We start from the raw sequence: 23,034 nt of genomic DNA, 5'->3' as shown, positions 1-23,034 counted from the left end.
TGGTTCATCAAGGCTTGAAACGTGGCTGGAGCATTGGTTAGGCCGAACGGCATTACCAAAAATTCGTAGTGCCCCTCGTGTGTCCGAAAAGCCGTCTTTTCTATATCTTTTGCTGCCACTCTTATTTGGTGATATCCGGATTTAAGGTCCAATCTCGATAAGACCTTCGCCCCATAGAGTTCATCTAATAGCTCGTCTATCACTAGAATAGGGAATTTGTCAGCGACCGTGTCGCGGTTCAAGGCTCTATAATCAACACAAAATCTCCAGCTGCCGTCTTTCTTTTTGACGAGGAGGACCGGGCTCGAAAAAGGGCTCGTGCTGAGCCGTACTATTCCTGCCTGTAACATTTCAGTCAACAACTTTTCTATCTCATCCTTTTGTATCTGTGCATATCGGTACGGTCTAACCGATATAGGACCCGACCCCTCCTTCATCGTGATATGGTGCGCATGAGAACGCGGAGGAGGCAACCCTCTTGGCATGTAGAAAACTAAATCATATTTCTGTAATATATCCTCAACTTCGGACAACGTAGTTGTAGACATGTTCTCGGTATTGGCTGCCAATGCCCCAAACTGAATCCAGTGTCCTTGTCCTTCTTGTTGAACCGAGTGAATCAAGGCTTTCAGGGAGATTTGTGATTTGCACAAACTGGGGTCCCCCTGTAATGTTACCCACGACCCCCCTACTTCGAATTTCATCACCATTGTTCGCCAGTTTACCTGCATATTGCCCAGCGTACTCGGCCATTGAATGCCCAAAATTGCATCAGCACCCCCCAAGTCCAAAGGCAAGAAATCTGTAACCACCAGTAACAAACCTAAATCCAGCTCCACGTTCGTACAAATGCCCTCGGTACGCACTCGGCCTCCTGTTCCCAGCAATACTCCATAAGCGTTTGTTGCTGTAATCAGTAGATGAACCGCCTGAGCCAACTCCTTCGACACAAAATTATGTGTGGCTCCGCTATCAATGAGCACCGTTACTGGATGCTTGGCTATGGTGCCTGATATCTTCATTATATGGGCTGATGATATTCTAACTAAAGAATTCAGGGACAGCATCGCTAGTTGCTCCTCTTGCAATGTTTCTTCACCGGATCCTGGGCTGGACGGGGCTATTTCTTGGCTTTCGGACCCTTCTAAGTCATCGGCAACCAACATGACATGGAGTGCCTTCTGTTCGCACACATGCCCTCTGTGAAACTTCTTATCACAACGAAAACAAACTCCACGATTCTTCTTGTCTAGATATTCGGCTTCCGTCAATCGTCGCATTATCGAGGGGTTTGTTTGGGTTCCCATCGTATGTCCAGTCCTTGTCGTTGGTTGGTTTGAGCCGCCGGAGAAGATGGTGTGCGAACTCCTCGTCGAAGAGGGCTGGGGTGTGAACCTTGGTATCACGATTGGGCTTGGGGCAGCCCTAGCCATGCCCCCTTTGTGGTGAAAGCCCAATCCAGTCAAGTGATGACCCTCTTCAATTCTTTGGGCCGTGTCCATGATTTGGGCTAGGCCCGCTGGCTGCAGCACGTGTAAAGGCCCCTTGATCTCCTCTTTCAGTCCCTTGATGAAACTGCCCTCCAGAACGTGCTTTGGAACTCCGACCACCCTCGACGCCAGTGCTTCCCACTGAATCTGGTAAGCTCTCACCGTCGTCTCCTGCTTGGCGGATAATAGCTCCTCCGTCGTCGACCCCACCGGAACCGATCAGAATCGCACCATCAGCAAATGTTTCAGCAGAGCCCATGAAGTGATTGGGCGCCTTGAATGTTCCCACTGGAACCACATGAGTGCATCCCCTTCCAACCCGATAATCGCCGCCTCTAACATGTGAGCTTCTGTGAGACAATTCAGCAAGTAACGCTCCACGCGAAATACCCAGCCATCTGGGTTCTCACCCGAGAACAAGGGTAGCTCCATCCGCGGCGGCCTGAAATCCCGAGCTGTGTGTGGCTCCAATGGCGGTGTCGGATAGCTCGATGAAGGTGCTGGTGGTGGATGCGTCTCCGACGGAGGACCCATCGGTTGATGCGATGACGAACTATCTCCTTCAACTGCCTTCCCATGCCGATCCTGCACCGCACTCAGACCAACATCTCCCACACGATTTGAAGATTGCAACAGCCGAGTGATATGGGTAATCAAGTACTCTACCTTCTTTTCCAATTCTGGGATCCTCTGTGTATCAGCGCGTAATGCTTCCAATTCTTGCGGAAAGTGCTGCATCTGTGCTCGAATTTCCGACACCTCCTGCCGAAGCTCCGAGTGAACTTCCTCGATCTTCTCCTCCACCAATTCTATTTGAAAAGTCTGCTTGGGTCCCATAGTGGATCTGGGCTCTGATACCACTTGGTAAGATATTGCTAGAAATTAACAATAAGGAATTAGTAACTGAGCTCAAAATGAACTCCTCAACAGCCTTTTCATTGAAAATACCCAGAATTCGAGAGCTGGGTTCTCTCCAAATACAATCTGATTTTCTCAGTAAAAGAATGCACACTCTGCTCTACTTCTCTCCTCTATTTATACTAAGGCTTATCAATTCTACCGTGTTCCCCTTACACAATACAAAATCCCTTCTAACTAACTCTCCTCACTCCTACTATCTGTTGACCTGTCATTCTTTCTGCCCTTACCCCTCCTAGCATAGACATAAGTCAATGGTGGTCTAACAAGTACTCTACCACAATCGAGCCACCCTCTTACCTCCCTCTAAATGGCACAAGAACAATTGAGAACAAGAGGAAGGCATACACCAAGAGACCCCAAACTCGGCAAGCACTTTAAACCACACCTTCCAAGTGAAAGTACACTCCATAAATAAATGTCGAGCTGACTCTCCTTCATTCTTACAGCACACAACAATTTGGCGACAAATAGCGAAAGGGTCTTCTCCTCTCTAAGTTAACATGGACATATAATTTATCCATGAAGAGCAACCAGCCAAACAATTTAACTTTGGAAAGAGAGGCTCTTCCACAATTTCCTAAATGAGCGTAGCTCAAACTATGAAAGGCGAACTTACAAGAGAACATTCCACTAGTGTCTAGAATCCAGAGCCTCCTGTCCTCCAAAATCGACAGCAAAGCAACATACTAAAGCAGATGTAACGGCTTGGCCAAGCTAGAAACCTCCCTGTCAAACAAATTCTTTCAGAAACGCAGACTCCATCCTAGGCCACCCGAACTCCCTTCACCTCCCGAGACAACTAAATATTTAATCAAGCAGTTTCAGCGAACACCGAAAATAAATCAGGGAATTGATTATCACTTCACAAAGTACGAATAGAAACATTCAATTGATTCTTAATCTCAGCACAAAATATAGAAAACTCGGAACGATTTTTCATTAAATATAATCAAGTTACACAAGAATAAATCCTCCTTTACTATTACATGCATATGAATTGTACCTATTATAAGGAAAACTATACAAACCTTTATATGGATTGTAAGCAAAAGTCTCTCTCCCTTGCGTGCTTGGGAAAGGCACCATATGCTTGAAGCCGGCTCTCCTTAAGATTGTTGGATTTGATTTTTTCTTCTGCAATAGAAAATGCCTTTTTTACCTTTCTTTCTCCAAAAGGATCTCTTGGTCCTATCGAACCAGTTATTTCACCCTTGTCCTGCCCTGGGGGAGAAGGACCAACAACGAATGATCTTGTTCATTCATTATCCACAAAAGTAACAAAATACTTGAATCCAGGTTTATTGACTCGAGAATGACAAAATAGGAGGACCCCAAACATCAGAATAAACTAAATCAAAAGGAACACTAGCACGTTTATTAACTCGAGAACTCGAACTAAGACGATGGTGTTAGCAAATTAACACGACTCACAATCTAATGAAGACACCTTACTATATTGCGAACAAAGTTTCTTGAGCAAAGGAAGAGACAGATGGCCCAACCAACAATGAGCCTCAAAAGCAAAAGTGACTCGAACAAGCAATAGAAGTTGGTGGCAGTATGTCAAGAACATAGAGGCCTCCAGGCTCGTGTCATTTACCAATAATCTTCTTCATCATAAGATCCTAAAATAAGCAATGATCGAGAAAGAATAAGATGCAACAATTAAGATTACGAGTGAGTTGACTAACAGAGAGCAAATTGAAGGATAAACTAGGGAAATGTCAGACAAATGACAAAGTAAGCAGAAGTGTAGGAGTAATAGTGCCAGACCCACAAACACAAGATGGTGACCCATCAGCTAAGGTAATAGTAGAAATGGAAGTGTGAGAATGAAAAGTAAAAAAGAGATTGAAATTACATATCATATGATATGTGGCACCACAATCAATGATCCATTTGGAAGATGAAGAAAGAAGACAAGCGTTCGATTACCTGAATCAGCAAAAACAGTGACAGAAGGAGATGACGACTTGAGTGATTTCTGATGTCGTGAGAACTTGGCAGATTCATCAGCAGAAATAAGGACCAATTTATCAGTGGTATCAGTAGTGCTTGCAACATTAGCATAGCGTTTTTGCTTATTTTTAAATTGTAGTTCTACATTCAAACTTGGTGTGGCCTGGCTTTTTATTGTAGTTGCAAATAATGCATCCAGAATCCGGTGTTCCGAGTTTCAACACATTGCGAACAGCCTTCACTGTGTCCATTTGGAGTAGAAGATTTCCCAGGCACATAATTATTACGACTTACCAAAGGACTATTAAGAGAAACACAGATGGAGTAATTTCCGTGCGAAGAATACAACTAAAGACATCTTGTAAAGAGGAAACATCAGAAAGAATCTGTGCCTTCGCAAAATCAAATTCAGGTGAGAGCCTTGCTAGAAAGCTCATAATAGCCATATGTTGTCGCTAGCGTTGTTGAATCTTCACATCAGGACTAAATGACAGCAGCATATTAAGCTCCTCATTCGTCTTTTTAAACTCCATAAAGTAGTTCATAAGAGCTAATCTTGTTTCTCCACACAATAGAATGCTTTGGAAACCTCATACATACGGGAGAGATTGTCTTTTCCAGAATACAAAAATTCCAAATAATTCATTAGATCTTTATCAAACTCACAAAGATTGATCAAACTAATCACCTCACTATCAATAAAATTCTGGATTTGAAGGAACATGCGAGCATCCTCCATGAGCTACGTCTGCCTTGAATCATCTTTTCCTTTAGGAGAATCATCAGTCAAGTGATCATCCTTGTCAATACTTCGTAGATAATGTCGAAGTCTTACACCACTCCAAGTAATTCAAACCAGTCAATTTATGACCGTGATTTTAGACATCACAGGAACCACATCAGATACAGCCACTGATTTTGTCTCTGATTTATACTCAGCCATAACTCCTTAAAGAAACACGGCAGCAAACACGAAAAACCAAGGAGAATCACAACAAAGAACCTAGAACAAACCTTGACAGTCGCAAGTACGGAAACTAGGTGAGCAAAACCGAAGCACTGATCAACCAGAAACACCGTGGAGACTAACCAGAACGAAAACGGCAGCCGGAGATGATGCCACGCGCTCTCACGCGCCTGCGTGGGAGGTGGGACTGCTGCTTGCGACAATGCGTGGGGCCCACACGTAGGGATTCTGACCACCAGACTTCGAGGGAACGGAGATCGGCGACTAGGGATTCTTTAGGTGTGGGCGGTGAGAATAGTAAACCAACAGAAATAAGGTTTCCGAAATAAATCCTAAAATAGACTAAAACCCTAATTTGTACAAAACCCCAAAAGAAAAACCCAAATTTTGTAGCAAAATTTGAATTTTATAAACTAAATGCTCTTATATCATGTAACAAGAGGTGAAGAGAATTGTATTCACTTATGTTTCATTGAGAAATAAATATATATTTATATACAAACTAGGGAAGCTATTCTAGGAAACTAGGAGAATATAAGAAACTAATTAATCCTAAATTATAGCTAATTTTACAACTAACATCCAAATGCCTACAACGAATATAAACTTCTACATATTTTTCTTTTGTTGTATCAATATCTATTATTCTAATTCTTGATAGGATTTTTTTTTAAATTGTGGGAGTTTGGCCACTTTGTACACACCTTGACTAGTCCTGCAGGGCCCTGGCCACTCAACTAGTAGTCTACCCCAGTGACCCCAAGAATTTGACGCTAGGGAGAATTGAACTTGGGACCATTCGCCTAACCACACATCCCAAGTTCTCAACCTTCACCTTTACACTAGGCCAACCCCTTGGGGTTAAATTCTTGATAATTTTAGAGTACAGGGAAAAGAAGAAACATAGAATGTCTCAAATTGATAATCTTAACAACCCACCTTAGCATTAAGTAATTCTTCAAGACTATTGATGCTTTTTGGTAAATTCCCTTCACTGGAAGCATCTGAAATGATAACACATGCACAAAAAGATAAATAACATGAAATGAGGATAGTGTACATCCAAACCTAAGTCATGAGCATAATTAGACCAAGAACAATCTGGCAAACAATGTGATGGATTCATCCAACACCAAAGATCCTAGATACATATTATAAAGGACATAAAAGTATATGTATAGGTTGATTTATAATAAATTATTGAAAAACAAATAATGTATGAGAAAAGACATGGATGTTATACACATGTATACTTGGCCATGTGCAAATGGCATATAAGTTAAGGTTAAAGATTCCCTCCCATCCAACTCATCCTCCAAAACTAATGATGATGGTGATGAATGTTACACCTTCAAAACAAAACCGAACAACAGGCTCCTCTATTCTATACCTTCAAACCAAAGAGCCCAACAATTTGCATGTATAGCAACAGTAAATTTTTTCTTTCTATTTGAATGCAGCCCTATTTCTCCTCAATGCACCACAATATCTTGGCAGTGGAGACCCCATACCCAGTGAACACCAAATGCCTTCAATTGCTTTGCCCACAAAGAACACACGAATCTAGGGGCCTGCTGTTTGGCTTGTTTCCAGCATAACAAAAAAATTCAAGATATAGAATAGGCTGGTTAAAATCAAGGTCGCCCCATAAAAAATATTGGTTCTCCTACCAAGAGTCCTAAGACCAATGTCAAAAGACCAAAAAAAAACTTCCAAAACAAAAGCTAGAAATCATTTTCAAAAGCTCAGCCAAAAAAAATTAAATATGGAATATATAGTTTAAACATGCAAATTCAAAAAACAAAAAGGCCTCAGGACCAGCTCTTGTTACAAATGTAGGAGAATATCAAATTTTGGGTGGCTGTTTGCATCTTTACTAGGAAGGATTTACAGCATCTTTTTCCCCCAATTCACTTAGAGATTGGATCCTTAATTGTAATCTAAGTTGTTCCCCTGTCTTTTTCCATCGTAGTAGATTATATATTATCATTAGTTGTAAAGATATTGACTTTTACTTTATCTAATACAATCTCTGTTTAAAAAAGAGTAAAAGAAGACAGAAAACAGAAAGTACAGATGCCTTTTCTATGATACCGTTTGCTAATAAGGACAATATGTGTGCATGTGTGTGTGTCAGAGAGAGAGAGAGAGAGAGAGAGAGCAGATGTGAAAATTTACAAAGTAACTGCAAGTTTTTTTTTTTTTTTTTTGATATGCATAATTGTGTTTTCGAATACAAAAAATATGCAAGAACTCTGGTATTTAGCACCAAGCACAAATAGAGTGAGCAAATAATAAATATTAAGTGCAAGTGCAACCCACACCTCAGTAGGAGATATTTTAGCGTGAAATGCTAAGCACAAAGGGTATCTCTTGCCATAGTTTTTTTTTCCAAATGTTAAAGGAGATACAGGCAATTGTGCACTTTAAGATCCTCTTAAATTTTGACAGCAAAAAATTTATAGGTAATACACGGACATAATAATAGCAGCTTTCACTATTCATTAACTGCACTTTGTAAATAGAAACTTCTATTGAATATCCCATGTTAAACTATTTAGCAATTCTGCATTCACACGGTAAAAAAGATTTAATGCTAAATAGTGACAAGTACAGTGTAAGATAATTCGAATAAAAATAATTACCTTTTCCAATAACTGGAGATGCCGTCATGCCAAATATACGGGGACACTTTTTTGCTTCTTTATTGTAGAAACCCTGTAAAGTCCCAGATCATCTAATATCATAAAATCACATAAAGGACCAGAGAGCAAATCAAATAGTGTATAAAGGTAAATATGCATGAAAAGAGCCACTTACTCTCATAATTCCTGCATATGGATGGTTGCTTTTGATTTGAGCATGATGACACTCATCAAATATCAGAAGTGCAATGGAATCCATCTTGATGTGACAGTGAAATAAACAGTGCAGTAGAATATCAGGAGTCATAACAAGAACCTGTATAAAAATTCAGCTGAAATTATTCAAGTGCAAGGAAGATTTGGCATCATGTGAGAAAACTTGGTAAAAAGAAAGAAAGAAAAAATCTCTTTGTTTTTGGTGCTATGGTATTGACCAGGGGTAATTGTAAAAATAAAAATAAAGATACAAAAAAAGCATCAGTTGAACCACACAAAAATAAGGATGGTATCTAGTTACATTTCTTTATGTTTATTCAGAAGCTTTATATTTCCAAAAATAAATAAATACAATATTCAATCAATTACAAAGCACTCTTGCATAGATTGTGATAAATGTTATGCGTGCTAACAACATTCATAACAGTTGAAAGGAACTTAAAATGTGAAAAAAAAAATATTGTAAACCTGAAAACAATTGTCATTAATATAGTACCTTAATCTTTCTTGGTCAATAAAATTTTCTTTCATGCCCAAAAAAGGATAATAATAATATTAGTACCTCATATTGCTTCATATCTTTTTTCCAATGCTCATTGCCCCTGCTCTTCAAGTGCTTAGAGCTCCCACGGCAGATTCCAACCTTGAAATCAACAGAGTCTTCTATAACCCTCGCTTGCTACAAATTATAGTGGGTTCAACTTAAAACCAAGTAATAGTGAAACAAAAAGATGTATGTTTCAAAATAGCATATCAGCCAACATCAGATCACAAAAAATAGCAATCGAGATCATAATAGTCCCTTTTCATCATTTTTGTTTTCAATTATTATTATTATTATAAGAAAGAGATTTAGCACAAAAGCATAAAATTTCGCTGATTATGAGAGTATAGAAAGGAATAGGATGAGAAGTTCACAATCAAGAAATCAAAAAAGAAATCAACAAATTAAGCTCCCCAATATAATAAAATAAAAGAGGAGCACAGCGTTAAAACTCTTTAGAGTTAGCAATCCACAAATAAATAAAAACCCAAAGTTTAAGCAATTGCCAAAGGACCTCTATTCATCCTCATGCACCCAAGACTTCAAAGTTTCTCTTATTTCTTTCTACTCATTACACCCAAACCAAAACAGAGATATTTGAAATGATAAACTTATGTGGTTACTTGAAAAGCAAACTATCACAAAACCCAATGAGAAAACATTAACTACTCTTTTGGGGATACTCAAAGCCTTCCCATTTCCTCCAAAAATTTATTCCGAAATTTCAATGACATCGCACATTGGGGAGAAGCTAAGACCATTTGCTGTGCATTCTTACAAAGAACACACTGAGACAGAGAAACCATCACATAAAGCCATCTCGCTTGCAACACCACATGAATAAAAATACCAAGAAGAACCAACATAAAACAAGATAAAGTAAGCAATCAAGGAAGCAACCTAAGATTACAACTATAGGACTTAAAAGAATCAATAGCCCATAATTTTATCAACAGAAACACAGTAAGGATAAAAAAGAAGTGACATCTGCTAATTTCCCTACATTAATATTAAGAAACAACTGAATGTTCCAAGCAAAAAAATTATTAGAATTGATAACTCAAAAAGTAATCCAACTTTGAGCAAAAGTCATATATTTTATATGAAAGGGAGCAACATTTAACCTGTTCAACCAAAGCCACGGTGGGGGCAAGAAAAACACAAATGTCATTCTGGGGTTTCTTTATCTCATTCCTTAACTCGTACAGAAGCAGCACAGCTATGTGAGTCTTCCCGCAACCAGTCCCTAAATACACAATTATGTTCTCCTCCATTGCTTTCTTGCAGAGCTCTAATTGATACCTTCAAAATATATATAAATATATATATATAAAGTGATTAAGCATATCTCAAAGATTGCAGTTTTACATTCAGCAACAAACAATCTCAAGCAAACAAAAAGCGAAATTCCCAGTACTTTATTTCCAATATTTGTTCAGAAACTGCAAAAGAAATGACAAAATACCCAACATTTTTATAAATTAACTAAGTCAAAAACAAGCAATTCCTTTACTTTTACTAAAAACATGATAAACAATTAAACATCACATAACACAAAACTTCCACATTGTTTTCTATAATTTCCCTCTCTTTTCTTGCCACCAAAATATAAGAGAGAGCGAGAGGAACAGGCAACAAAACAAAAAAGTTAACAAAAACCCAAAAAGGAAAACATTCTAAACTATGAGAAGGGAAAACAAAAAGGAGAGAAAACAAAAATCCGTACTTTCTAGCAATCTTTCTAGGATCCTTGGCTTGGGGACGCGTTTCCACTTGATCATCAGCAACAACAACAACCCCATCAGCAAGACTCGGAGCCGCTTCACCTAAGGACGACGTACTAGCGTGACAGTCCATGGTACCAACGGCGAGAGGATCGGCTTCTTTGCCGTCGGACATTATCGGAAGACAGCAAAACACAACCTTTTGTCAGTTCTTCTCACTCTGTCTCTCTCTCTAGTAGAGAAGAGAGAGTGAGAAAAGTATATATGATCAACGCAAAGCAAGCAAAGATTCTCGAAATGTAATATATGTTGGTACGAGAATGAGAATGGCGTAATAATGGGGAACTGCGTAATAAAATAGCTTAGAGAGGTGGGTTTTGTCTAAGTGGATGTACGGTAGCAGTGAAGAGTCAAGTCAATACTTTTAACCAGTCAAATCTCAAGTCTTTGCTTTTGCTTTGCTTCGTGGAAAATTCTTGGAAAAACCATACCAATTTTTTTTTAACTATTAATTTTTAATTATTTTTTTATTAACACTAATTTAATTAAATTCTAGCAAAAAAAACAAATTTAATTAAGTCTTTTACTTTTAATCACGCATTCAAAAATTTATACCAATAATAAAATATATATAGAATAAGAATAATATTATCCTACAACTATTAATTATAAAATTATTTTATTATTTTTTATTTCTTTCTCTTTCTATATTAATAGTTTCTTTCTCTTTCAATTTTTAGTATTTTAATGAATAAAAAATAATATTTAAAATGTGTAAATAAAATATTGAAAAATTGATATATAGTATAATATAAATATTTGATATAAAATAGAAAAAGTAAGAGGTTGTTTGACATCTTTACTAAAAAACTGTTTTTTGTTTTTAAAAGCTAAAAATTGTTTTTTGAAAACAAGTTGGAGTGTTTGGCATTGTTTTCAGAAAACAATTTTTAAAAACAAAGTTACAAAAAACAGAAAATTTTGAGAACAACAAAAAGTTGTTTTCTATTGTTCTCAAATTTTCTTTCCTAACTTTCTCACTTCTTATTTTTCATCATTTTTTCTTTCAAATTATTTTATCTCATTATTTATTACAAACTTTTAAAATATTTTTCTCTTTGTAAATATATTTGTTAATTTTTTATTTAAGATTTAAAAAAAATAAAACTAAAAATTATTTTCAGAAAACATTAACCAAACACCTCTTGTTTTTTGAAAACTACAAAAACAGTTTTTTGTTCTCATTTCTGAAAACAAAATTTTGAAAACAAAAAACAAAAAACAATGCCAAACAGGCCCTAAATATCCATTGGTGCTCACTGTGAGCTAAAATAAGACCAAAGTAAAAATGGGTGAGCTATTTTATATTTTTTTTACTTTAATGAATAGTGTACTACTTAATATTTAGAGACAACTATTTATTTAGCTAAAAATATTTTATTATTTTTTCTTTCTTTCTCTTTCTATTTTAATTGTATTTTATTACTTATTTTTTATTTCTCTCATTTTTTAGTATTTTAATAATTAAAAATTAATATTTAATAATGTAGAGAAAATATATATTAGAAAAATAGAAGTTAATGTATAGTGTAATGTAAATATTTGATGTAAAATAAAAAAAAATTAGAGTTTTGGTAATGTATTTTGAATGATAGAGTAGAATATTCATTATATGTGCTAAGGTGAAGAAAATAAGATAAAGATATTATTAAAATTGAGAGGAAAGAAATCAATTTGACTTTTTTTTAAATGACATTTTTATGCTTATATTAATATTTATATGTTATTTATTTTTATATTTATGTATCACTTATTATTTAAAATTACATTTTTACTTCATTTTATCATAATTAACATAAATATTTGGGATAAAAAATATAGTTTTAAAAAGTATGATAATTTATTTTGTAAAAAAAAGTATAATTTTTTGAAAAAGGTAATTTTACTTTCATATTTTTTTTAAAAAAATAAATATAAACAATATATATTTAAAATTTTAAAAGAATTAGAGAAAAATTAGAGGTGCCTAGGTCATTTTGGTAAAATAAAAATCTCATACTTTTCTTTCTAATTTGGAAAATGGGCATTATATTTGCACCCCAAAATTTAATTAAGATACCCTGTTTTTATTAAAAATTAATATATAATATATTTTTTTAAACTTATGCTCATATTTTTTTCTTTATCATATTCTAAAAAATACATATAAATAATGTATAATTAAAATATTTAAATAAAAAAATATAAAAACTTGTTAAAGTAAGTTTTTTCTAAAAAAAAATATACATTATTTTTTTTTTAAATTATGAAAATAAGATAAAATAAAATTATTGAATTCAAAAAAAAAATTAAAGAAGGAAAAAAAAGTATTGAAAAAAAATGTTAAAAATTATTTTAATTAATGGAGTGTCATATATATTCTCCGAGTGCAAATATAATGCTCTTTTGGAAAATGAAAGTTTATTGTGAGTCCCACATATTTTTTTCTCTTCATTTTCATTTTCTTCCCATTTTCTCTTTTACCAAACCAATCTTCATTTTATTTTCTCTCTACTTTTTTATGTAAAACTTTATTTCCTCTCATTTTTCACAAATAACAAAGGATAAAATTATGGGTGGTGCGACAATTTTAATAATACTAGGAAGTAGCAGTCATTTATAATAATTAAAAATGATATAAATTTCTTTAAAAAGATATATTTAAATAATTTTTATATTTGTTGGGTTAATTTTATAAATATTTATTTTTTAGAGTTGTTGAACATTTTTATTGAATGAGTGACCTAAAATAAATCACCATTGTTTGCGTTATAGTAATCATACTAATTTGGGATAATTGTGGCATAAGTACCCAATGTTTGAGTTTTGTATGCGGCATAGACTGAATGTTTATTTTTAGTGGCAATAGTACCCAAAGTCAGTAAAAATGTAATTCCGTCAGTCTCCTCTGTTAGGTCTATTAATGAGCTAATTAGGCAGACACGTGTCACGTTTTTATTGGTCAAAATCATAATTATTTTCAAAATATTATTGAGCTGAACCAATCACGGAGTGACACGTGTTGGTCGAGTCATCACGAAACGGAGACCTAATGGAGGAGGCTGACGGAATTACACTTTTACTGACTTTGGGTACTATTGCCACTAAAAAAAAACATTGGGTCTATGCCGTGTACAAAATCCAAACATTGGGTACTTATGCCGCAAATATCCCTGCTAATTTTAGACCAATAATAAGTATTATATTTATTAAATATATGAAGGACATAATGTAAACAACGATTTGCAGTAAATAAAATCATATGTAGTATTATGTTAATTTGATGTGTAGTTAAACAAAGGGAAACTTGATGTTTTATGCATCTTAATATATCATATTTATTCTATGTGACAACTTTTATAATCATTTAAAAGATATGTTGTTACACCCTAAATTTTGAGATATATTTATTAACCTCAAAATGTAGGCTCGCAAGTACGGATACCAAATACGCAAAGGGTGTTCAGCATGATTACGTACGCAGACAGTTAATCACTTTAAGATGCCACGTCACAGGCACTCGAACATGCAATTTGAGCTCGAATGCAAATGTCATCTCTGAAGGACAAACTCGAAAGTCTGGTAGATGAGGAGGCGACGTTATTGTTATTGTTGACTGCCTTTTTCGCTATCAACTTAATTTAAGAACTCGACTGAAATTATAAGAAAATAACACAGAGGTTTTACGTGGTTCAGGCTATAAAAGATCCCTAGTCCACGAGTCTTTGATATTAGTGATTTGGAAGCTTTTTTGAGCAAGCTTCAATGGAGTCTCAGGCAACATATATATTGCTCTGAGTTTACAATGCTTAACTAGCCAAAGTTTTGAACCCTTTACAAGGAAATACCTTAGTACTATTTATAAAGGACTGGGTCATTAATGCCCTTAATCAACATTTAATACACATTCCTCTATCATTTGGGGAGTAAATTGCTAATTAAGCACTAACAAAGACTGTGGGCCCAGGCAGATCGCACGGGGCCCATTTGTAGAAAGTTTCCCACCAACTTCATAGGGAACAGATATCTGACCATGTCAGGATACGACGCACGTTCGCCCATGTCAGGCGACGTTGTGGGAAATGTTGATTGTCAAGGGTACGAACTCGACACCACTAATCGAGGCTCGCCAAAAGTTGTCAGATGATCTTCTGGTGGGCCACAACAACAGTGACTGACACATAGTGTAATGACCCAAATTTCCTAATAAGGTTTAGGATCTTGATTAGGAGGTCGGGAAGGCCATAATTGATTTATTATGATATTAAATGATTATATGCATGATTATGTGAATTATATTATTATATGATGATAAATGCATGCATATGGGTCCACTTTTCATTATAAGGGCATTTTGGTGATTTGGCCCATTGAGGGCAGATTTGTATATTTTTATGCATGTTGGTGAATTATGAATAAGGTCACATTATAATGTGGATTTTTTCGAGCCATTCGTCATGAGACGATCTTTGAAGGAAAGTTAGCGGTTTGGTCATAACAGGGTTAATTTCGGGGCTCGGGGTGAGTCTCGAGGCAATTTGAGGATTAGTACATTACCGAGAATTAAAGGGTAATGGGATATGATGTATTAGCATTTTAGAATATTTGAAATAATAGGAATTGGAAAGCGTTAATTATAATTAACGAGATAAGCGGGGAAATGACGATTTTTCCCTTGGTGGCTGTTTAGGGTTTTACTTAAGCCTAGGGGTATTTTGGTCTTTTGACCTTAAGGATATATATAAACCATTAGAAGTTGTAGAAAGCTTAAGAAAACAGAGCATAGTTTCTTCTTCTCCCGTTCATCTTTTCTCTTTGAATTTTTGAGCTCCATTTGAGGAATCAAGCTAGGGAAGTGAGCCTTGAAGGTCTAGGGTTGTGTTCCACCATTGAAGAGGGTTCCATACTGAGCTTGAGGTAAGTTTTTAACCATTGAAATTCTGGTTCTTGCTCTGTTTTCCTTTTAATGTTCAATTGGGATTTTGATTTGGATAGTGAGAATTGATGGGAGTTTTTGGCAAAGTTTGATTGGGTTATGATGCCTAGGACTTGTATGTTGGGTATTTGGGTTCTTTTGTGAGTTTGAATGAAGTTTGGAATCAGGTTTTGAAGGTTGGAAAGTGGAGAAATCGAAGGAGGAAAAACCAGGGCTAATCAGCCTGATCCTAGCGCTACAGCGCCCAAGGGAGGGCGCTATAGCGCTAGCCAGGGCCAGTCATCCCTGTTTGTAGCGCTATGGCGTTAAGGGAGTAGTGCTACAACGCTACCCTGTTTTTCTAGGGTCCTATTTTGGGCACTTTTGAGGGTTTTTGGCTCGGTGTTTAAATTCCTAAGGCTCGGGATTGAATCTACTAACCGTTTGAGTACGCTTCGAGGTCTCGGGAGTGAGGTTTAGGCCAAGAACCTTTTATTGTTAATTTCATTAATTGGATTCCATATTTGGTTATGACTAGGTGACCGCTAAGGGATCAAAGGATCGATCATTCTCAAGGGTCGTTCATTTGTTATTTCTCGCTCGAACCAGAGGTAAGAAAACTGCACCCAGTATGTGACATGCATGGTTATTAATGAGGCATGTTGAGTGTTATATATGTGGACATTGATTGCATATTAAATGCTTAGCAATCTTGCTTATCTGTGAATGGCACTGACCAATGAATCAGGAATCGGCAATGGTGTCAGTACTGATTGTGAAGCTGACTTATTAGTTAGGTTCGGCAGTAATACTAAGCATTGGTCGTATGGTATTGGCTTATGAGTCAAGAACGATATTAGCATGTTTAACGCAAGCTGAAAAGATTAGATCTAATCGACATAAGCATTGAATGAATCATCATGAACATTAATGCTTGACCGACCTCAAGTTCGATGAAAATTAAAAGCACTTGTCTAGTCTAAAGGCTAGTTACTTAGAGCTAGGGCCAAAAGGCTCAGGTGACTGCAACGTCACATGGCTATGGGTGTTGAGCCCAAGTTTGTGACTCACTAATCAGTCACTTATCTGATTAGGGTGCAGAGCCCAAAGTATGACCCACTCATCTGATTAGGGCTACAAGCCCCAGCATGATTACCAGAATCTCAAAGTGTTAATCACTCATCTGATTTGGGCTACAAGCCCCAGTATGATTACCAAAATCATAAAGTAATATTCACTCATCTGATTAGGGTACGGACTCCCAGTCGTGACTTAATTGTCACTTATTTTAGATGGACACATTGGCCATCTATTTTCATTATGACTTGATAGTCATCTATACAACGGGTAGGGCTCATAAGTCAGCTATACAAAGGGCAGGGCCCACAATCATTATTTGGACTTATTTACATGCATGAATAGGGATATTATTGCTAGGCATGCCTATTATGATTTAGTACATTTTATTACTATTCATGAGCATATTGAGTTTTCTTGCTGAGCTTCAGCTCACGGGTGCTATGTGGTGCAGGTAAAGGCAAAAGAAAGCTGGACCATCCTTGAGTTGGAGAGCTTAGGTGACGATGTGTACATATGCGGTTGCTCGACCGCCACGACCGAGGGTTTAAAGAGGAACTAAGGTTAAACCTTATTTTGCCGCTTAGGTCGGCTGGTTGTAAATCTTTTGTTATGATTAACCTTTAAATTATATTTTTGGGATCCCAATGTATACAGTAAACGTTTTAGTGAAAACGTTGTATCTTTAACCAAATTTTTAACCCTAAGCTATTAATCACATTTAGTTACACGATTATGCCCAAATGACTCGATTATCGAGTTTAGCACTGTTTAAAATGCACACTGTAACGGTCCCTGGAGATTAGGGCGTTACACCTGGCAGCTACTCTAGGTCAGAGGACAAGAATCCTAGACCTGGGGGATTGGCAAATAAAGAGAGCGAGGACCATCTGAATGGTCCTCGGGGCATGACCTTACTTGGAGACATTCGTGTTTTGGAGACGGGTCACGGGACATGGCTTCTCCCGGAGACATCCGCGCCTCGAGGACATACCTCGGGGCGTGGCCTTACTTGGAAACATCCACGCCTTGGAGAAGGGTCACAGGACGTGGCCTTGCCTGTAGACATATGTGCCTCGAGGACATACCTCGGTACGAAACCTCACCAGCGCTCGAGGAGCTTAATTACTCCTCTAATGAATGCCATATGCCCTCTAGTGAAAACACGAACCATTTTCCCCCCAAGTCTTCGCTTGTCCTCGGACAGTGGAGACTTAAACTGAGATGAGTAACTTTGCAAGGTCTTCAAAAGGAGACGCTTGGGCTCTTCATGGCGTCACTCCTGGTAAAGGAAGTGACACGTGTCGACTCCATTTTGCTGGGCCCATCAATTTGTGCCATTAATGAGGAGTTCACTTCATTTCCCAAAACATTTAATCCGTACCCTAAGTGTCTTTTCGCTCCGTATGTGAGGCGTCATTTCCTCATGGTAATGATCACGATCCATGCCTCTTGGACTTTGACTGTTGGATCACTCCCAAGTGCCTAAGTCGTAGGTGATCAACGGTTGGGGTGGAGTTTCTTCCACCCCAAGTTGTTCGAGTATAAAACCTTGACAACCGCCTATTATAAATCACTTTTAGCATTCAAAATTCAAAACCCTAGAACTCTCAAACCCTCTCTTCTTCTTCATCTCGCTGCTTCCCAAACTTTTCCCATTTTATGAGTTCTCAACGCTCTGGACGGTTGGCGAGAATCATCGTACTTCTGGTCAGGCGGCAAACAATTTTTTGAATCAGGAATCGCTTTAGCACGTACAAGCACTTCATCTCGAGTAAGTTTTACTTCTGTCTCCTGTTTGGTTTTGTGTTTACTTTTGAATTATGTTGAGGGTTTTAGCTGGATGTTTAGGATTTTGAATTACTGGCACTCTAGAGGTCACTTTGACCTCTTTTAGGTCTTTTTGGGCACATTTTGATGTCAAAAACGATCTAAATGGTCCCCCACGCTCTATACGCGACTTTCGCATTTCTAGACATCCGACCTGAATCTGGAAAATTCCCAGATTTCGGTGATGTTCATAATTTCTGATGGTGCTCTCTGGAGACCATCCTTTGGTCCTGAAGATACCCCAGTCCCTTAGAAACTTTCCTTGTCATCTTCTCGAGCAGTAGTCTTAGAGGTTCTCGTTCTGGCCTATCTTTCTTCGGGTGATGACGCTAACTGATTTGTTTCTTATTTCAGATATCCGAGGAGCTTCAACAGCTACACCAGCAGGCATTCTACGCATTTGACGCTGAGGTACTGGAGATGGCCTAAGAGGTAGGAAGACTCCCCGAGAAAAGGAAACAGTTAGAGAGTAGTCAGGCTCTTGTGGTGAGAGAAGATAACCCGGCCTCTCTGACACGGAACCTTGGAGGAAGAGGCAAACTCCAGCCCTCTACTATTGGACAAAACACACGCTGCCGTCGTGGGTTTCGAGGCGGAGGTCACCCCCAACAAGCTTAGACACCGAGGAGCTATGTACATGATTGTAACCCACCACGAGGTGGACACTGCGATATTGGTGCACCTTTCTTGAGAGGACGAGAAGACGCATGAGAGCATCCACGACCTCGAGGGTTAGAGCTCGTCTCTTCTTCAAGATGGTGCATCATTGCCACTGCACCAGTATTATGTCGATTTTTTGAAGTTCGTCGGCATAGCTCCATTCCAGCTATCCCCGAACGGATATTGGGTGCTGGCAGGGTTGTATGTTCTGTACAAGAGGCAGAACTAACTGGTTCCTTCCCCAGTTGAGATACTATACATCGACAGCTTTTGATCATGTTCGAGGAAGGACGATTGGGATGGGTACTACATGCTCGTGAAGCATACGTACTTGGGGATGAAGTACAAGGCCCCGTGCGACAATGAGAACCATGTGAGGGACTACAAGAACCACTTCTTCTGGGCAAGTGGCTTCCCTATGCGGACCAACCCGACTCTTCTCCTAGACTTTGCCAAGGTTGGTAAGTGTCACCTCTCGAGTTATTCAACTTATTAGTCCTTCACCTGTAGTTGTTCCTTAGTCTCAACCATTTTCTTTTCAGGTTCATTCCGCCACACACATCGTTGATGCATACAACGAAAGGTTCAAGATAATGAACGCACTACCCGAGGAAGAGATGAACCTCGGTCTTCTCGTCACCGAGACCAACCTTCGACAATACGGCCAGCTTTGGGAGGGTAAAAGGATAAGAACCGCGACCCTCATTGGCTTTCGTGATTCGAAGAAATCACTTAATGAGGCGAGGCTTCACACACGGTACATCACGGCAAAGGCCCAATATGAGTATGAACAACGTCTTCGCGAGGAGCGTATGGAGAGTGCACTCGCTATCCAAGTCACTGTGGATGCAAAAGAAGTAAGGAACTCGAAGCTGAGCTCAAGGCTAGGATCAAATCATCCTCTATGCCTCAAGGTAAATCCCCGATAGTTGTTAACTACGCCCATCACGTAAGGGAGGGAATTAGCCCCAGGCACTCATTATTCTCGCCATCACTCCTTAAGTGTGGGCAAGTTTCGAAGCGTTCTTGGATCGATGAGGAGTACCAGGACTACCAAGATCTCATCGACATCTTTCTTTGCCATCCAAAAAGGAGGAAACACCCCCAAGGGCTCGTGCCTCCGGACGAGGTGACGTCCATGCATGTGATATGGTTTTGTCAATACGACACCAGCACAACACAGGAAATGAGCTAACTCGTCCGTGAGTTTGCCCATTCCATTCTTCACCCGGAGGAGCCTTATCGTGGCAAGGCTCCCAAGGAGATTTAATTTGTGCCTTACATGTGTGCTTATTTTTATAGGTATCTTCCTTTCTTTTCTTCCAAAGACTAACCTTTCATGTTTCTTTGCACATAAAACATGAAACACCCCAGAGGCATTGACTACGATGCCCCTGCCCTCAGTGCCCATTCCCTTGGCCCTGATGGCCGGTCCTCCCGCTCTTGCAGCTCCCACAGTCTCAAAAGCTGCCTGTTGGCCACTCCCTTGGGGCCAATAATTACAGAAGAGGTCATTAACCTCGAGGCCTCCCCCCTCGAGATGAGGGGCCTTCTTGGAAGGGAAAAGAAATCCCTTCTAGGGCGCCTAACCATCCCTCGGCCAAAACACCTCGCCTAGTGGTCTTTTTCGAACACTTCAAGGGAGGAGACTTGGAAAAGCACAGGTGAGTAGTTGAATACTTCAATGCCCGTCTTGACGAAGGCAATGAGGATTTCAAACTCCTCGCAAAATACCTATGGGAAGACATACTGCAGGGCCCGGTTGCTCCCCTAGTCGTGAAGAGCTGGAGCCTCTACTTGCGGGGAGAGTCAGTGCGAGGATGACCCCACTTGCCACAGAGTTACTCCAGGGATTGGCAGCATCCCTGTGTGACATGCCCTTCCATAACTTCGCTCCTTGTGGACGTGACAACGAGATCTCGCTGATAGTTGTCGGCCGCCACATCTCCCTGGGGGTATGTCTCAAAAACCTCTTACTCCCATTTTGCTTGTCTGAGTTTTTGACTGAGCTAACAAATATTGTTCTCATGTAGAATGCGGCCTTCAACCAGCGACTCATAGACATTGTGACCATGAGGTCCTTCGAGCTGAAGGAGCTTCAGGAGGATATGGCTCAACTTAAGGAGACTGCGGTCTTGCTGGTGGAGCACTCGCTAGTTCAGAAGGACTTCGAGGATCTTAAGGCCCGTGCCTTGGAGTTGGAGACTTAGCTGGCCACGGAGTAGTTGAAGCTGTCGTCACTTGAGGACACCTCCGTGAAGCCGCTGGAAGATGCCGCGAGCCAAACCCAATCTATGGAAGAGGCCAAGGACAATCTGTCGGAGGAGCTCACAACTGTTTGGGAGGAACTGCGACTGAGCCGCGATGAGTCCTCGACCTGTGCCACCGAGTTGGCTAGAGTTCAAGAGGAGGTTGTTAAGGCCAGAAAAGAAGCTGCACTCACTGCATCTTGTGCCGAGAACCTTAGGCTTTGAGTAGAGGAGTTAGAGAGGGATCTTGATGTGATGGCAGATGATACCATGTTTGTGGCATGGCAAAGCAATAGGGACATGGACCTGTCATTCACCGAGCAACCCAACATGCAGATGATGATCGAGGAGCGTCTTCGCGCCGAGGAGACCAAGGCAGCTCAATCAAGGGAAGCCACGGCGGTCGACCGCACTCCTGAGTCGAATCTTGTCATCGAGGTGGTGGCGTAAGTTCCTCCGGGTGAGGGCCCAAAGTAGTTTTATTTCCCTTTTTTTAAGTAGGTCTGTGTGCCTTTGTTCATTGGGGTATATACAATTAAATGCTCAAGCTCCCGAGCTCAATTGTAAATACCCTTTAACCTCTGGAGCTTTTTCTAATTTTCTTGCCATTATTGTTTTTTTTATTAACATGGTAACATATAATAATTATGCAATTTGGTATCATTAGTTTAGCTGGGTTTTCACGCCTCTCAACATGACGTAACGCCGCGAGAGTCCGAAACTTCAACCCACCCACACCTTGTGGGCCTCGAGTGTTAGACTCAGTTCTTGTGCTCGGATCTTAGTAGCCCGAGTTTTTATCAACTTCTCTTAGTATTTAGATGGGCTTAGACAATTAGTGTTGTCCCCCAAGCCCATGGCCCTTAGGATTAGCTTTTAGTGCAGCCAATTGGGAACACTTAACGCAGCCTTATGTCCCCGAGTCCCAACAACTTGGGGTTTAGGCCACCCATTATACTTAGAGCTTGAAGATCTTCCTTTTAGTGTTTAGACGCTTCAAGCGTTTAGTGTTGTCTCCCAGGCATGCAATCCTTGGGACTAACTTTAACGCCTTGCCAAATGGAACATTTGACGGTCCTACGCTTCCGAGTCCCAACAAATCGGGCCTTAGAAGGTCTTGCACTATAGGGTTCTATGTTTCTTTATCTCATAATTGACGCTCTGGACGTTTAGTGTTTCTTCCTAGACTCATTGTCCTAATGCCATCCGGTATCCTTGAGTGTCAATCACTCAGGCTCTGGGAGGTCAAATGTATTGAGATAATCGTGCCCCGGGGCACACTGTCCCAGGATGTTATTTTGGGCTTTTCGCTCTGCCCCCCGATTATAGCTACTCAGACCTCTACCACATTGAAATCATGAACTCGTTGTCCATGGGCTCTAAGTCCCTGGAGAATGCAACCGAGTGTCATGTCCTTAGGACGAGCCTCGTGACGTCAGATTTTCGTTCACATCTTGAGTCAGCACTCGGGTTACTTGGATTTCTTACCGCCGAGGTGATTATTTTGGGGTTATGCCTGAGTCCAAACAACTCGGGATTCTGTTCACATCTCGAGGATTGGGACCTGATTTTCGCTCCTCGGGTGCACGCAGTCCTCAAGAGAATACCTTAGGTCAATCCTCGCATTACTTGGATTTTTCCGATGCTAGGATCTTTCCTAGGTCTTGGCTCGGGGGTCCCATGGCACTTAGGTTGCCTTGCTCATCGACTAGCTTAGCTTTCCATGTCATTGACTCCTAGCGCTAGGATAACCTTATGGTGCTCAAGTTTTGGGCCCGAGTACAGATAACTTGGGCTT

At 39.3% G+C, this 23,034-nt stretch overlaps 1 protein-coding gene across 5 annotated transcripts in view; it reads right to left on the bottom strand.

Annotated features, from left to right (window-relative positions):
- The window catches only part of LOC133782881 (dicer-like protein 4), a 37,382-nt gene extending 26,595 nt beyond the window's left edge, over positions 1-10,787 (bottom strand). For 2 of the 5 annotated variants that reach the window (XM_062222315.1, XM_062222317.1), the window contains exons 1-6: positions 10,469-10,787; positions 9,867-10,044; positions 8,761-8,877; positions 8,158-8,298; positions 7,983-8,055; positions 6,277-6,341 (exon numbers count right to left, since the gene is read on the bottom strand). In XM_062222315.1, the coding sequence (XP_062078299.1) occupies positions 6,277-6,341; positions 7,983-8,055; positions 8,158-8,298; positions 8,761-8,877; positions 9,867-10,044; positions 10,469-10,641 (747 nt within the window). In that variant the 5' untranslated portion in view covers positions 10,642-10,787. Of the gene's footprint in view, positions 1-6,276; positions 6,342-7,982; positions 8,075-8,157; positions 8,299-8,760; positions 8,878-9,866; positions 10,045-10,468 lie in introns of those variants that run through there. The other 3 variants (XM_062222316.1, XM_062222314.1, XM_062222318.1) reach the window with 3 other exon arrangements.
- Between the last annotated feature and the right edge of the window lie 12,247 nt (positions 10,788-23,034).

Source organism: Humulus lupulus, chromosome 6 (genome assembly GCF_963169125.1).
Source record: "Humulus lupulus chromosome 6, drHumLupu1.1, whole genome shotgun sequence".
Lineage (NCBI taxonomy): Eukaryota > Viridiplantae > Streptophyta > Magnoliopsida > Rosales > Cannabaceae > Humulus > Humulus lupulus.
The sequence above is the reverse complement of the archived record's forward strand: the minus strand, read 5'-3'. Positions and strand labels throughout refer to the sequence as shown.